Consider the following 12,630-nt stretch of genomic DNA (forward strand, 5'->3'; position numbering starts at 1 on the left):
TAATCTTGGATTCTTTAAAACCCTTTTGTGCCCCTACCCCATCATACTCTGAAGAAAAAAAAAGAATTAAAACCTAATGAGGAGGTGGGAAGAAGGGTTTTCAATCATTTGGAGTCAGTGTTTACCTCTGCCATCTTCCTGGACACATCAATCACCAAGCAGACCACTCGGTCGCCAGCCTGCAAGAGGGAGAACGTGGGAGGTGCTGGAAGCTCAACCCCAGGCACGGGGAGGCTATGGTTCAGGTCAGAGGAGTCTTTGATCACATCCCAAGTGCTTCTGAGGCTGCACACTTGGTTCTGGAGGTTTGGGGCTTCTTGGTTGTGCGTACCTTCGTTACAGAATTCAACCACCTGGAAAGGAACAAGGCAGCCCTTGCAGACCAAACGCACTTCTCCTTTAAGTCAGGCAGCAGGTAAGAGAAGGGCAGAGTTGAAGGAAAAGTCACATGCTTCCTTTTCTCCAAACTGACAGCAAGCTTGCAAATAAATGTGGACACCTTTTGCTTGAATAGTAGCACCCTGTGGTCATAAAAGCCATCTCTCAAAAAAATGTGGTTGAACTAAGAAAACAGAACAGGCTGTGTACATAACCTTAGTCTTAAAGAGAACAACTCCCCTGCCCCTACCATAAAATTGTGCTAAAGAAACACCCTAAGAGATGTTATTCTGTACAGCCCATTCTTTGGAATCCCATTAAGTTAACACTGAACCTTATTTTATGAATTAGTCAACATGTATTGATGTAGTTCAAATATTGATCTTCGTGAGGTTAGAATGAGGGCAAAACTACTTAAATCTACTTCCTGAAACAATTTTTCCATTTGGAAATCTAGCTGTAATTCATTTAATGATAATCAACCTGTGCCAGCACAGCCCCCCTTAAAGGCACAGCTTGCAATACAAGGCAGTGGTGCCTACTTAGTTCTTACTCTCAGTGGTCTGGTCCTACGAAGAAGAGAGAGAGTTCTACGAAGAGAGCCACAGGAGCTCAGACTTTGAAAGAAATGTATAGTTCCCCATCACTGCTACACAGAGGATGAACTGCAGCTGGGAAGCACTTGCTTAGCGGCTCAGTGAGGTGGGATCAGAGCAAACAAACCTGTGCTGCTTGGTTTAGTCTTTTTTTTTTTTTCTACATCTCATGAGTGCAGCAAGGTGACTTTGAAATTTGTTGTGACTATATGTGTTTGAGTATGTTTTTCAAAGGACTGAAAAAAGTTGTATCTAATCACAAGTAACATGGGTCAAACACCTAGAACTGGGTTTGAATCAGATACAGAAGTTACAAATGAAAAACAATGGATGAAGTCATGACATACTGACACCCCTCTTCACCTTGAAAATGATGACTACCATTGACTAAAACCAGACTGAAGAAACAAGTTAGCAAAATGAAGGAAGGGAGAGAGGAAGGGAGAACATTCCAAAGCAAGCAGCAAAGATTAGCCATGGACAAGGAGAATATTCCATAAAGAAATATGCCCACCACACTCCCGGCACAGCAGGGAGAAGACCCACAGATAACGGCTTTCAGGTCTTAGTAAAGGAAGCCACGAAGTCTGGATCCATCACATCTGTGACTATCAACTCTCTCCTTTCTGGTTGCATGCTCTGTCTTAGTTCAAGGTTCTAGCAACAGCTTGGCTATAAGTGTGACATCTTTCTTAGAGACAACAGACTGTCCAGAGAGAGATCCTCTAACTGAATACTCTTTTAAATATCAGTTTTTAAGTGGCTGTCCAGACTCATCTTTTGTGAGATAACATGAAATATTAGTTGACAGGACTTAGGTGCAGAGCTGAGGATCCATTCCCTCCCTGGGCTAGCTTGCCTGTGTTTTGAAGTTTGAGACTTTTTAAAACCAAGGAAAGAGAACGTCAGGGGAGAGGAGTGTAGTCATTCTCTCCTTCATTCTCAAAAACTTCATAGCTCGTCCTATGAGATGAAACAAAGGCCAACTCATGACAACTTGTTCTGTGGCCTCAAAACTCATCCTATTGAGCACTCTCCCTGGGAAGCGGACCTTTGCTTTTCAAAGCAATCTCTATTTGTTATCATCTGGAGGAAACAAGTTGTTTGTTTGCTTTTTAAATCCATAAGATAAGGAACTAACTGAACTGTAGCCCCCAGGCTCTGATGACACTGCTATCTAGGGAAAGGCTGAGAACACATCAGTAAGTTTTCTGGAGGTGGCCTACCGCTTTGCTCAGCTGCAATGGGAAAGCTCTGAATTGCAGGACCTTGGGAGATTTCATCTCAGGAATGCTTCTTACTACTGACATCCCTTTCCTATCACTAGTACATAGTCTAACGATTCCTGAGCATGGGCCCACCATATTGGCAGATTTCCTGAAAACCAACATAAAGATAAACTTCCATAAATTAATGCTGATTAGATGAATTAATGATTTTTATAGAATTCTTGAATTGATTCAAACAATTTTTAGGAAGAAAGTTTTAAGAGATGGATTTAGTTGTGTTGCCAGAAACAAATAGTAAGATTGTAAAGACGGGGATCATCAGTCTTCAGCCTTCATCCAAAGCTGTGTCCCACTTCAGCCCCTTCCCCAGCTGGGGCAGGCTTCCAGCAATTATTAGTCCCACCTTCTACATACTTAGCCATATCTGTGTACCTGAGGAAGAAGCGGCGGCTTACAGGAGTTTGTCGTCCCAAGGATGTACTTACAGAAGGTAGACTCTGCATGAACATTATCGATCCAGTTGCATTCTGGGTGCTGTTGTAGAGGAATGTGCATCCTTCTCTAAAAAGCTTGCTAACAATGCAGTCTTCGTGGGGGCAAAGGCCCTTTTCACACACAAAAACGCCTGTGATGTCAGATGAACACCTGAGAGTGGATGAGAAACCAGGAACTGGGTCTCTTGAGAAATACGTGGTTTTTTTCTTGATTATCTTTTCTAATAGTTCGTTTCAAGGATTTATAGCTAAGTAGACATGCATGAAATTTTTTAAATGTTCTCTTAAGGAAATACATTAATTTGGAAATATAGTCTCTCCATTTGACTTTAAAGCCTTGAATTTGGACAGGCATTTTGTATTGGCAATATCTTTAGCAAGCGGAGGGAGACAAGGTGAAGGGAAACTAGGAAAGGCTCTTGAGGAGGAGGGACCAGGCCAGCAACATCCTGAGTCAGTGTTCCACTGGACATCAGGGAGAATGAATCTGTAATGGTGATCTTTGGAAAGATTCTGTCTTCATTAAAGTGTTTCAGACATTGCTATGTAAGTGAGAAATGGTGCCATATGAAAATGGAACTGATGATATGTATCTATTAGCTGAACACCCTGTGACCCTGAATCCTCCAAAGTTGTTTAATGTATGGATTTCTATGCATAACTATAACATAGAATGTGTATGAGGCTATGGGCTGCAGAGATACTGACAACCACACAAGGTGGCCATTAGTCTCCATGCCTTGCTAGAGGGAACTGATTGGATAAGCTATGTCATAACCACACAATGGAACATTATAAATTATTTTTTAAAGGGATGAGAAAAATATATATTGGTGTTTATTTGAATTCTCTTGAAGAGACAAGGTAAATAGGAAATTAATCAAGGTGGTTATTCAAAGTGATACATGCAAGCAAAATGAAGAGGAGAGTGCTAAGTAAGATGGCAAAGGATAGAATGTCTTACTGCTCAAATTTGAAGCACATAAACATTTGTCCATTATATAATTCAATAAAAATTAAAATTGACAATGAAAGAATTTACTTCTTGCTAATATGTGCTTGTCGTTAACTCATTTTTATGTCATACAATAATTAAATCAAGACAAAAATACCTACCTTCAAATTTATCATTTTATTTTTTACATTTTTTTGAGACAAGCTCTTACTATGTAGCCCTGGCTGGCCTGGAACTTACAGTGTGGACAAAGCTGACCTTGAATTTGTGACAGTCTTCCTGCCTCTGTCTCTCTAGAGCTGGGGTTATAACTTTATAAGTATGTGTCACTATGTCTAGCTACTTACTGTGAAAAAACACTCAAATATTTTCTACTAGGTTTTGAAATATTCAGTATATTCAATCAGTAGTGATTTTAAATAGGAGAGAAACCACTGACCTGGTGGCTTGAATCTCATTCCGCCCATTCACATAGAACGGCTTGTCGTTGTTATATTCATCAAATACACCCCAGCGGAGATGGGCCCACTCATGGACAAACACTCTGCCTGGAGAAGAGAGAGGTTCAGCTTTTTGAGTGCCTTAAATCTCAGCAACAGGCCTTGCTCATCAGGGAAGACAGTATCACTCCACCACACTATACTTCCAAGGAGCTGAAGTTTGGGTCACTGCCCTGCCCATTCCCTCCTACCTCATCTCCTACCACCACAGAAGGAGAGCATGAAAATGTTTGCTCCCAAGCCCGCTAGACGTCATCCACTTGACAGAAGTGGCAGGGAGTACCACATTCTCTCCCTCGCTGTCGCTGTCTAACAAGTTCTTACTTAGCTTTATGTACACAGTCCAGTTGGTTTAGAACTTAGTGTAGAGGGGAGAAATATATTCTTGCAATCTACTAAAGCTTTCCTAAGTTTAGCCTGTGCCCAAGCCTGGTTGCTCTCTTGCAGGCCATCTCCCAGTCTACAGCAATGATTGAAACCTAGGGAAGGAGGAAGGGCCAGAGATCACAGGACCTCTCTCCAGCTTCGATCCTCCATTCTCTTTTATCCAATTTACTAATCACGCTCCTCCTCCTTCTCCTCCTCCTCCTCCTCCTCCTCCTTCTCCTCCTCCTTCTCCTCCTCCTCCTCCTCCTCCTCTTCCTCCTCCTCCGTCTTCTGGGAAACTCTCATTCTTACGATCAAATCCTTCACAGGTTTATCTTGTCCTCTCTAATCTTCGATTTCCTTCCAAGTTCAACTCAGAAGTTAACCATTCTCCTTGGAAGGTTTCCAGGTCACCAGCCTTCCCAAATCAAAGCACGCGTTCCTTTTTCTCTGAGCTAGTTTGGATTCTGTAACTCAGGGACCACCCGCTGGAGGGACTTGTGCTGTGGCACATTGTGCAATGTCTACATCTTGGGCGCAAACAGCCACAGCTGAAAGTATCAAGAGAAAGTATGTGCTGGCTGACTCATGGATCTAGAGGCATCGATGAAATCACATGCAGCTTCAGAGAGCCGCACACCTCATAGTTACCACCCAGAAGGGAGGACAATCCAATTTTTATAAAGTTTTATAAAAATATCCCATTGCCAAGGACCAGCCTTGGCTCGGAGAGTGGTTCTGAGAGAAGGGATGTCTGGGAGTGAAGAAAACAAATGACTGGAAGTCAAATTGTGGGTCCAAGCTGGTGGCCTATGTCCTGCTCTAGATATGTCTGCAGCTTTACAGACTGCTTTATCTCTGCTCAGCCTTCCCTGGAGATCTCCAGACAGCTCTCTCTTGTTATGTTCTCTGGAGATCTCCAGACAGCTCTCTCTTGTTATGTTCTCTGGAGATCTCTCTCCAGACAGCTCTCTCTTGTTATGTTTTCTGGAGATCTCCAGACAGCTCTCTCTTGTTATGTTCTCTGGAGATCTCTGTCCAGACAGCTCTCCCTTGTTATGTTCTCTGGAGATCTCTCTCTAGTCAGCTCTCTCTTGTTATGTTCTCTGCTTGAGACAGTTCTCCAAACAGGTCTCAATATTCTAAAAGAAAAAAAAAATCTCTGGATAGCTCATCTTCATCTTCTGCAGGCCATAAGCCTGGCCTTTTATTTTACATATCAATCCAGTCATTTACTTCAGGTTTCCTTTTGATTATCCCGTGAATCAGCATTCCGTGAATCCAGACCCTTAATTCTTAGAAGACAGCAAGCACATATTTTCTTTTAACATTGCAAAAGAATTCAGAGATCCGCCTGTTCCTGTTAAGCACAGATGATAAGCTAGTTGGTTCTATTTAAAATTGAACCAAAAAGAAAGTTGTGGATTGGAGCTAGCCTTGGGCTGGCTGATCTGTCCTCACTAATGTCTCCTCAGATCTCACACACGGTCTGCCAGTCTGCAGGCTGGTGATCATAACCTTTCTCCTGAGTTCCAGACGCCCATATCTGACCACAGCCAGACACCCTGGATTCAGTCTGCTGCTCCTCGACATCTTCTCGCCTAACCCAGCCATGGCTTCCCTTTTCCACAGTCCACCCTATTTCCCAATGCCTTTCTTGTTCTTAATGTCATCTGCATACACCTCTTGCCTTTTACTCTGCAGCCAGCCATTCGGAACTCCTATACTCTAGAACTCTCCCCACTTAGGGCCACTACAATTTCATAAGGAAATATCTCAGTGAGATCAGCGGAGCATCTGGGCGTGAGTGGTCTGTGTTGCTTGTAATCCAGCTCTTCCTTCTCCCTTTACCTCCTCCACTCAAGCCTCCTGAGCACATCCACATAGTGTTCCCAAGTATCCCCTAACATCCACAATTCCCTCACAGATACATCTCCTGAAAGCTATATGGTGCTGTTGTTCCCACATGCATGAGCCTTCAGTGGGGACGCCATAGTGTGGATATCCCAGGCTGCCCACACCATCTGCCTACTGGGTGCACACCACCTGGCTACTGGGTGCAAGCTGGCATTTCCCTTCGTACTCAAGCTCTGCCCTGACAGTGGGTCAAAGGCTTCCCTCAAAGCTGTGGGTTCTTCTGCAGCCTCAGCATTTTCACACGCTCCCTGCCCTCTCTTCTTTCCACTAATGAAAACGATGTTAACCCTCCTCTCTGTGAGATGTGTGCTGACAATCCTTGGCTTGATTGTCTTCACTGAATTCCCAGAGCACTACTCTATACCTAATCTGGTCTGTGGTCTTTTTGGCTCATCCTGTCCCTCCCCTTCCATGGACACCTGACCTCCTCTCCCTAAAACCTTGACAGGGAGCAGGTTTTAGAGGTCTCTTCTGCACCAAGCACAAAATCTTATGCCATTGAGGGGATATTTTTTATGAGCTTAACTTACCTCTTGAGCCATATCCTGCTGCTAAGTCATCGCTGAGTAGGAAGTTGGGGGTGAAGTGGATGTATTTCCCCTCTTCCCCACACCCTCTGTGTTGTAGGGTATACGGATCATCTCCGGACTCCCCACTCTGCTCAGCCACTATGACATTTGCCTAAATTAAAACAAATGCGTTTTAAGGAAATTTAAACTTTAATATTACTGTAGGCAAGTATGCTTGATTTAAAAGCAGATTAAAACATCAAGGAATGCCTGGTAGTTATTGTTGGATATTCTGATAGCTACATAGTAGCTGAATTCTTTGGCACTCTCAGAAAGATTTCTTTTAAAAGTTTATTCAGTCTGCATGGAACTTCTTCCCTTCCCTTATTCCCTCCCTATACCTCAGACATCACTACTGTAAAGTTATGATATCCTGACATTATAAAGAGCTGTGAAGTCAAGAAGATTTAATAGTATTTACACACCATCCAAGACTGCACAGTAAAGACCTAGAGCTCTTCTCAGTCTGCACGTCTCTCTGGCAGTGCAAGCGAAAGGACAATGTTTCTCTTTAGCCCTGGCTTTCATTTCCATGACTAGTAAGAGCAGTGTATCATTCTGAGCGAGTTATGTTTTGCTTTGTGCCCTGACCATTTCAATTACTACCGTTAAAACACAACATCTTGGGCTGGAGAGATGGCTCAGTGGTTAAAAGCACTGACTGCTCTTCCAGAGGTCCTGAGTTCAAATCCCAGCAACCACATGGTAGCTCACAACCACCCATAATGAGATCTGGCGCCCTCTTCTGGTGTGTATGAAGACAGCTACAGTGTACTCATAATAAACAGATAAATAAATAAATAAATAAATAAATAAATAAAAACTTTAAAAAAACCCAGCATCTTAAATTAAAAGTTCTCATAAGTATTATTCATCTAGACATCAAGGCAGCAACACTTTGTGCACAGCATTGTTACTCTTGTTTTAGAAAGGGTGACAGCTGTCGCAAAGCAGCCCTCAGAAAGTAAGGATGTTGCTCAATGCTCAGTTAAGAAAGGGAGAGGGAGCCAGGTGTGGTAGCATACATCCTTAGGAAACTAAAACAGGAGGATTGAGACTTTGCTTCTGGCCTAGCCTAAATAGAAGGTTCCAGGATCACTATAGCTACATAGTAAAATCATGTCCTAAATACTAAAAATATATAAATAAAAAGAGTAGGTAAACTTGGCATAATTATATAGATTACAAGTGCTGCGTGCCTTATGTGCCACTGAGGGAAGATGTTTTCATTTCCATTTATTACATATCTACATTGGAAGATTCCTTTCTAATGAGCACAAGTCGCTTCCATAATAAATCACATGTCTTTGTTGGAAGCTAGGAGCATTGCAAGGTGGGATGTGCAAAAGAGCTTGCAGGACCCCACCTCGGCCATAACCAGCAATGTCTCTCTGTCGAGGCTCATTCACCTCATGTTTGCCTAATTGACATTATGAGGTTAATGGGAATGGTATGCAGACATATGATCACATTGCACATGTTGTAATCATACCTCTCATGAGATCAGGGCACTGCCACGGACAACCTGATTTTGCCCTGTGCTGTCTCTAAAACTCAGTGTTCTGAATGACAAGCTCATTAATGTAATCTTTAGATTACTAGAGACTACACAGGGTGGTGCCAACAGTATGGATTTTGACATTAAATAGACATTCAAATTGTGGATCAATAATTATTAATTATTTACAGGGAACAAAGCCCTTACTCTGGGTGAGGTATTCACATAAGTGAATTCTTGATTCATGATAACAACAACTATCTTGAAGTAACATAGGAATTAGATAATAGATGTATAAATGTCTCAATGGAAGGTACTTAGTAGGAGCTTCATGAACACTAGGGTCTCCTCGGTTTGTTCCCATCCCCTACTTATCTCTGCCAAATGCTCCTGTCTGGTGGAAAACCTCACGCTTTTGTAAGCCTCTCAACATCTTCAGACCTTTGGCCTATGTTCTACATTGCTAGGCCATTCCATTTCCGAGAGAATCTTCAAGGGAAATGTCAGAAGTAAAACAATCTGAGGAAATCGTATGCCAGGCGTCAGATAAAGAAAACGGCATGCGCTCCGTGTGCTAGCCATCCTGATGGGACTGTAGCTGCAGACACCAAGCCCACTCCCATTGCTGAAGCTCTGCTTTGTGCTGCTCCTGGCCCCTCTCATATATACAGTGGGTGCTAATTCATAGTAATTTTCAATGTGCGTTAGCATTTATTCATAGGCACATAGCAATGCACATTTACAGATCACCTGCAGATTTATTAGCGTTCTTTAAAGTTATGTTGTGGTTAGAAAAGAAAATGGAGCCACCTTCCCTCCGCTCACAAGCCTTTTTCTTCTTCTCCCTTCTCTCCTCTTTCTTTTGAATCTTCTTAGTTAAGGGAAAGTCTACAGTACATCATGAGGAGACAGTTGCATTTTTACACACAAGGGTGGCTCTCTGAACATGGGTGTGTCTGTTCAAGACACAGTGAAAATGGAAGTCACCAGAGCTGGATTCTTCAAGTCCCTGTTCACATTTACCAGGGTAAAACAGACTCATTCCTCCACTAAGAACTGAGCCAGGATTGTGTGCAATACAGAATAGAGATCCCCAGAGAAGCAGAAGCAGCAATGGCATTCGACTAAATGTGTGACACTTATTTTTTATGTTCCTATTTTTCTTTCTTGCCTTTCTCTTGACACGTAATCATGTATGAAGGCCTATGAGATAATGTCCACATGCTTTGTCAGTAATACTTTTTACAGTATAGCACATCACTGTGCCAATATCAATAACAGCATATTTTGAAAATTTCTCACCCTCAGGTTGAATTAAACTCTCTTAATAGAGTCCTAAGTCCTTACCTTGTCATAGGATTCTTGTCTTACTCTGCTGTAATTATGAGCTGTCCAAGTGGCAGGTATTAAAATCTGCACATTTCTGAAAAACACCCTTCTCTTGGTCGCACTGAACAGGTAAAAGGAAGCTTCAGTTATCATTTCCTATAACCAAACAGAAGGGAAACCGTCAGATATAAACAGATGTAAACAGTGGGGAAACCATCTGATGTAAACAGATGTAAACAGAGGGGAAGCCTGCAGATGGAAGATCCCTGTTTTTCTGATGCCACAGAAGCAACAGTGAAAATCAGGTGAACAGATTTGAATGAGCCCATAGAAACACAGGAACAAACGTTTTTGGAGAAAACATTGAATGGCAACCTGAAGAGATTTTAGCACACTGATTACATGTTAGGGCTTGCACTCATGGTTTCCCAAGTTTCGGAACACCACTTTAAGTCACACCTCTGAGCATGTTCAGGCCTGTGCCTTTTGAAAACATTATTTTCACTTTAGGCAATACCACAGAATAGAGTCTCAGGTGACAATCCTCCCTGGCCATGCCACAGTGGAAAACATCAATTTTCTCATAGAACATGGGAGAGCAGAGAGAATTTTTCTCTATGGAAGCCTGCATAGACATTCTCCCTTGAGAACTGTCAGCTTTGAAAGGGGATGCCATAGGATGATTTTAAGATGCTCCCCCGTCATTCAAACATCTGGCTTTCTTTTTCACAGTTCACTTTTAGTTCTCCAAGCTGTTCTTCAGAGAACAGTCACACAGGAAAACAATAACTGAACCCCAAAACCAATGGATGGTAACCAATAGAAAGATGGACGAAGGCTCAGTGCGTGGAGGCTACATACATACATCGACATGACGTAGCCATAACCATAACCCGTAACCACGGCCCATAATCACCCTGTTAGCACTGTCCTTAGGAAATGCTCACTGTGCTGCTTCAGTTCAAACCTGGTGGGGTTAGCTTCCTAAAGGTGGCCACAGGTCTGAATCGATAGGCTTTTGACTGCATAACTGCCACTCACCTTAATGTTTGCAATCAGCTTCAGATCCTGCGGTACCTGAGGATTGATCGCAACAAGCAGCCCATCATAACCATTCTCTTTCAGCCTCAATCCAGCTCCCAGAAACAGAACTTCTGGACTTAGGGCAAACAGAAGAGTCACAATTTTCAGCCCGCTGACAGGTCCTGTGTTACTCCTGTAGGTCATCTTGTAGTGAAGCCTCTGGCTTACTGACAGGGAGCCTGCTGGGTACCTTGAGTCAGCTGATCAATGTGGAAGCAGCTGGCTTCGTTCAGAACTTGGAAGGTCTTACAATGCATGATGAAGGAGTTGCCTTCTTTGAGAGCTCTGGGGTGGATCTATCTGGGACCTGCCTCTACACGTTCTTCTCCAAGGCAATAGTACTCACCTGTTCTGTGGCTAAGCTTCCTCCTGAATCACGGCTGGACAAGAAGCCATCCACCCTTTACTGGCTTCGTATCTTCTCAAGGGAAAAGGGAAGTGAAGCAAGAAGGAGCTTAAGAGATAGAGGCCTGGCTGCAAGGCAGTCAGAACAGAGAAATCAGTCCGTCCGCTTCAGGACACACGGGACTGCCAGTGCTTTTCCTTTCTGGGTCTTGGACAACCTCCTCCATCCGCACTGCTCTCCTTGCTTACTCGGGACACTGCTGGCTGTGAGATTCCCTTGTTATTTTGAAGATTTGGGAATCATGCTGTATGCCTGTCCCTAGAGCTCGGGGTCACACAGTCTGGGCGAGCTCTGAGCTGATGGCTGGCTTTAGGAGATCAGATGTCTCCCAAGGGAGGGCCAAGTGCCAGGGACTTGGATGCTGAGCAGGCCGTGGACCCTTTCCCCTGGCCTCCTTGCCTCTTTTCCTGATGCCAAGGAGAGAAATGAACTTCTTTCTAAGCAGGGATCCCCTGAGGATAAGGGCTTGATTCGGGCAACCTGTGTCTCCTGCACCCCTGCAGGCTGAAGAAGCAGGCTTCAGGAATATTTTATGATATCGGATAACTACACAACACTGTGGAATTTGCAGATGAACTTTTTAAAATGTCACTCCCTGAATGCAGTCATGATTTTTACTCCTGCTTTTCAATTCTGATAATGCCAGTGGAAGAAGGAATGGGTACTCTTATTGACTGGTGGGTGGTGTTATTCCTAGCTTATTAGTGACTGTGGTGAAGGAATAAGACATGTCCCTCATAGACTCACATATCTGAATACTTGGTCTCAAATGGTGGCATTGGTTAGGGGAGCTTAGGGTGTATAGCCTTACTGGAGAAAATACTTTCACTGGAGGTAGGCTCTGAGAGCTTAGAGCTCTGCGCCAGTTCCAGTTCACTCTGTCTACCTCACAGTCATGGCTGAGGAATGCCTTCCTGTCCCAGCACACATGCCGTCTGCTTGCTGCTGTGCCTTTGAATTATAATGCATTTTTGCACCTCTGGGATCATAAGCCAAACGAACACTTTCTTTCTTAAGTTGCCTTACTCAGTGTTTTCTAATAACGCCAGAAAAGTGACTGATACAGTGTCAAAGCTAAGGCTCAGAAAAGCTAAAAACAAAACAACAAAACCCTTTTAAAGATAGTAGTAGTAGCGCAGTGCTAAAAAGAGCAATGGGCTTCAACTCCCACTGTTCACCACTGGATAGTGATTTCTCTGAGCTATCAAATTAGACTTTGGAACTGTCTTTCTCTCACAGGTGTGTCCAAGCCTGTGGAGCCATATAGATGGCAACATCTTGTGTCAATGTCAAAAGGTTAGAGTTAAGTT

At 43.2% G+C, this 12,630-nt stretch overlaps 1 protein-coding gene across 6 annotated transcripts in view; it reads right to left on the minus strand.

Moving 5' to 3' along the window:
• The window catches only part of Clca2 (chloride channel accessory 2), a 42,675-nt gene that overhangs the window by 17,087 nt on the left and 12,958 nt on the right, over positions 1-12,630 (minus strand). For 4 of the 6 annotated variants that reach the window (XM_031375737.1, XM_031375735.1, XM_031375736.1 and 1 more), the window contains 5 exons: positions 9,850-9,987; positions 6,966-7,116; positions 4,092-4,200; positions 2,689-2,848; positions 126-353 (listed from right to left, as the gene is read on the minus strand). In XM_031375737.1, the coding sequence (XP_031231597.1) occupies positions 126-353; positions 2,689-2,848; positions 4,092-4,200; positions 6,966-7,116; positions 9,850-9,984 (783 nt within the window). In that variant the 5' untranslated portion in view covers positions 9,985-9,987. Of the gene's footprint in view, positions 1-125; positions 354-2,688; positions 2,849-4,091; positions 4,201-6,965; positions 7,117-9,849; positions 9,988-10,872; positions 11,167-12,630 lie in introns of those variants that run through there. The other 2 variants (XM_031375733.1, XM_031375734.1) reach the window with 2 other exon arrangements.

Source organism: Mastomys coucha, unplaced genomic scaffold (genome assembly GCF_008632895.1).
Source record: "Mastomys coucha isolate ucsf_1 unplaced genomic scaffold, UCSF_Mcou_1 pScaffold16, whole genome shotgun sequence".
Classification (NCBI taxonomy): Eukaryota; Metazoa; Chordata; class Mammalia; order Rodentia; family Muridae; genus Mastomys; species Mastomys coucha.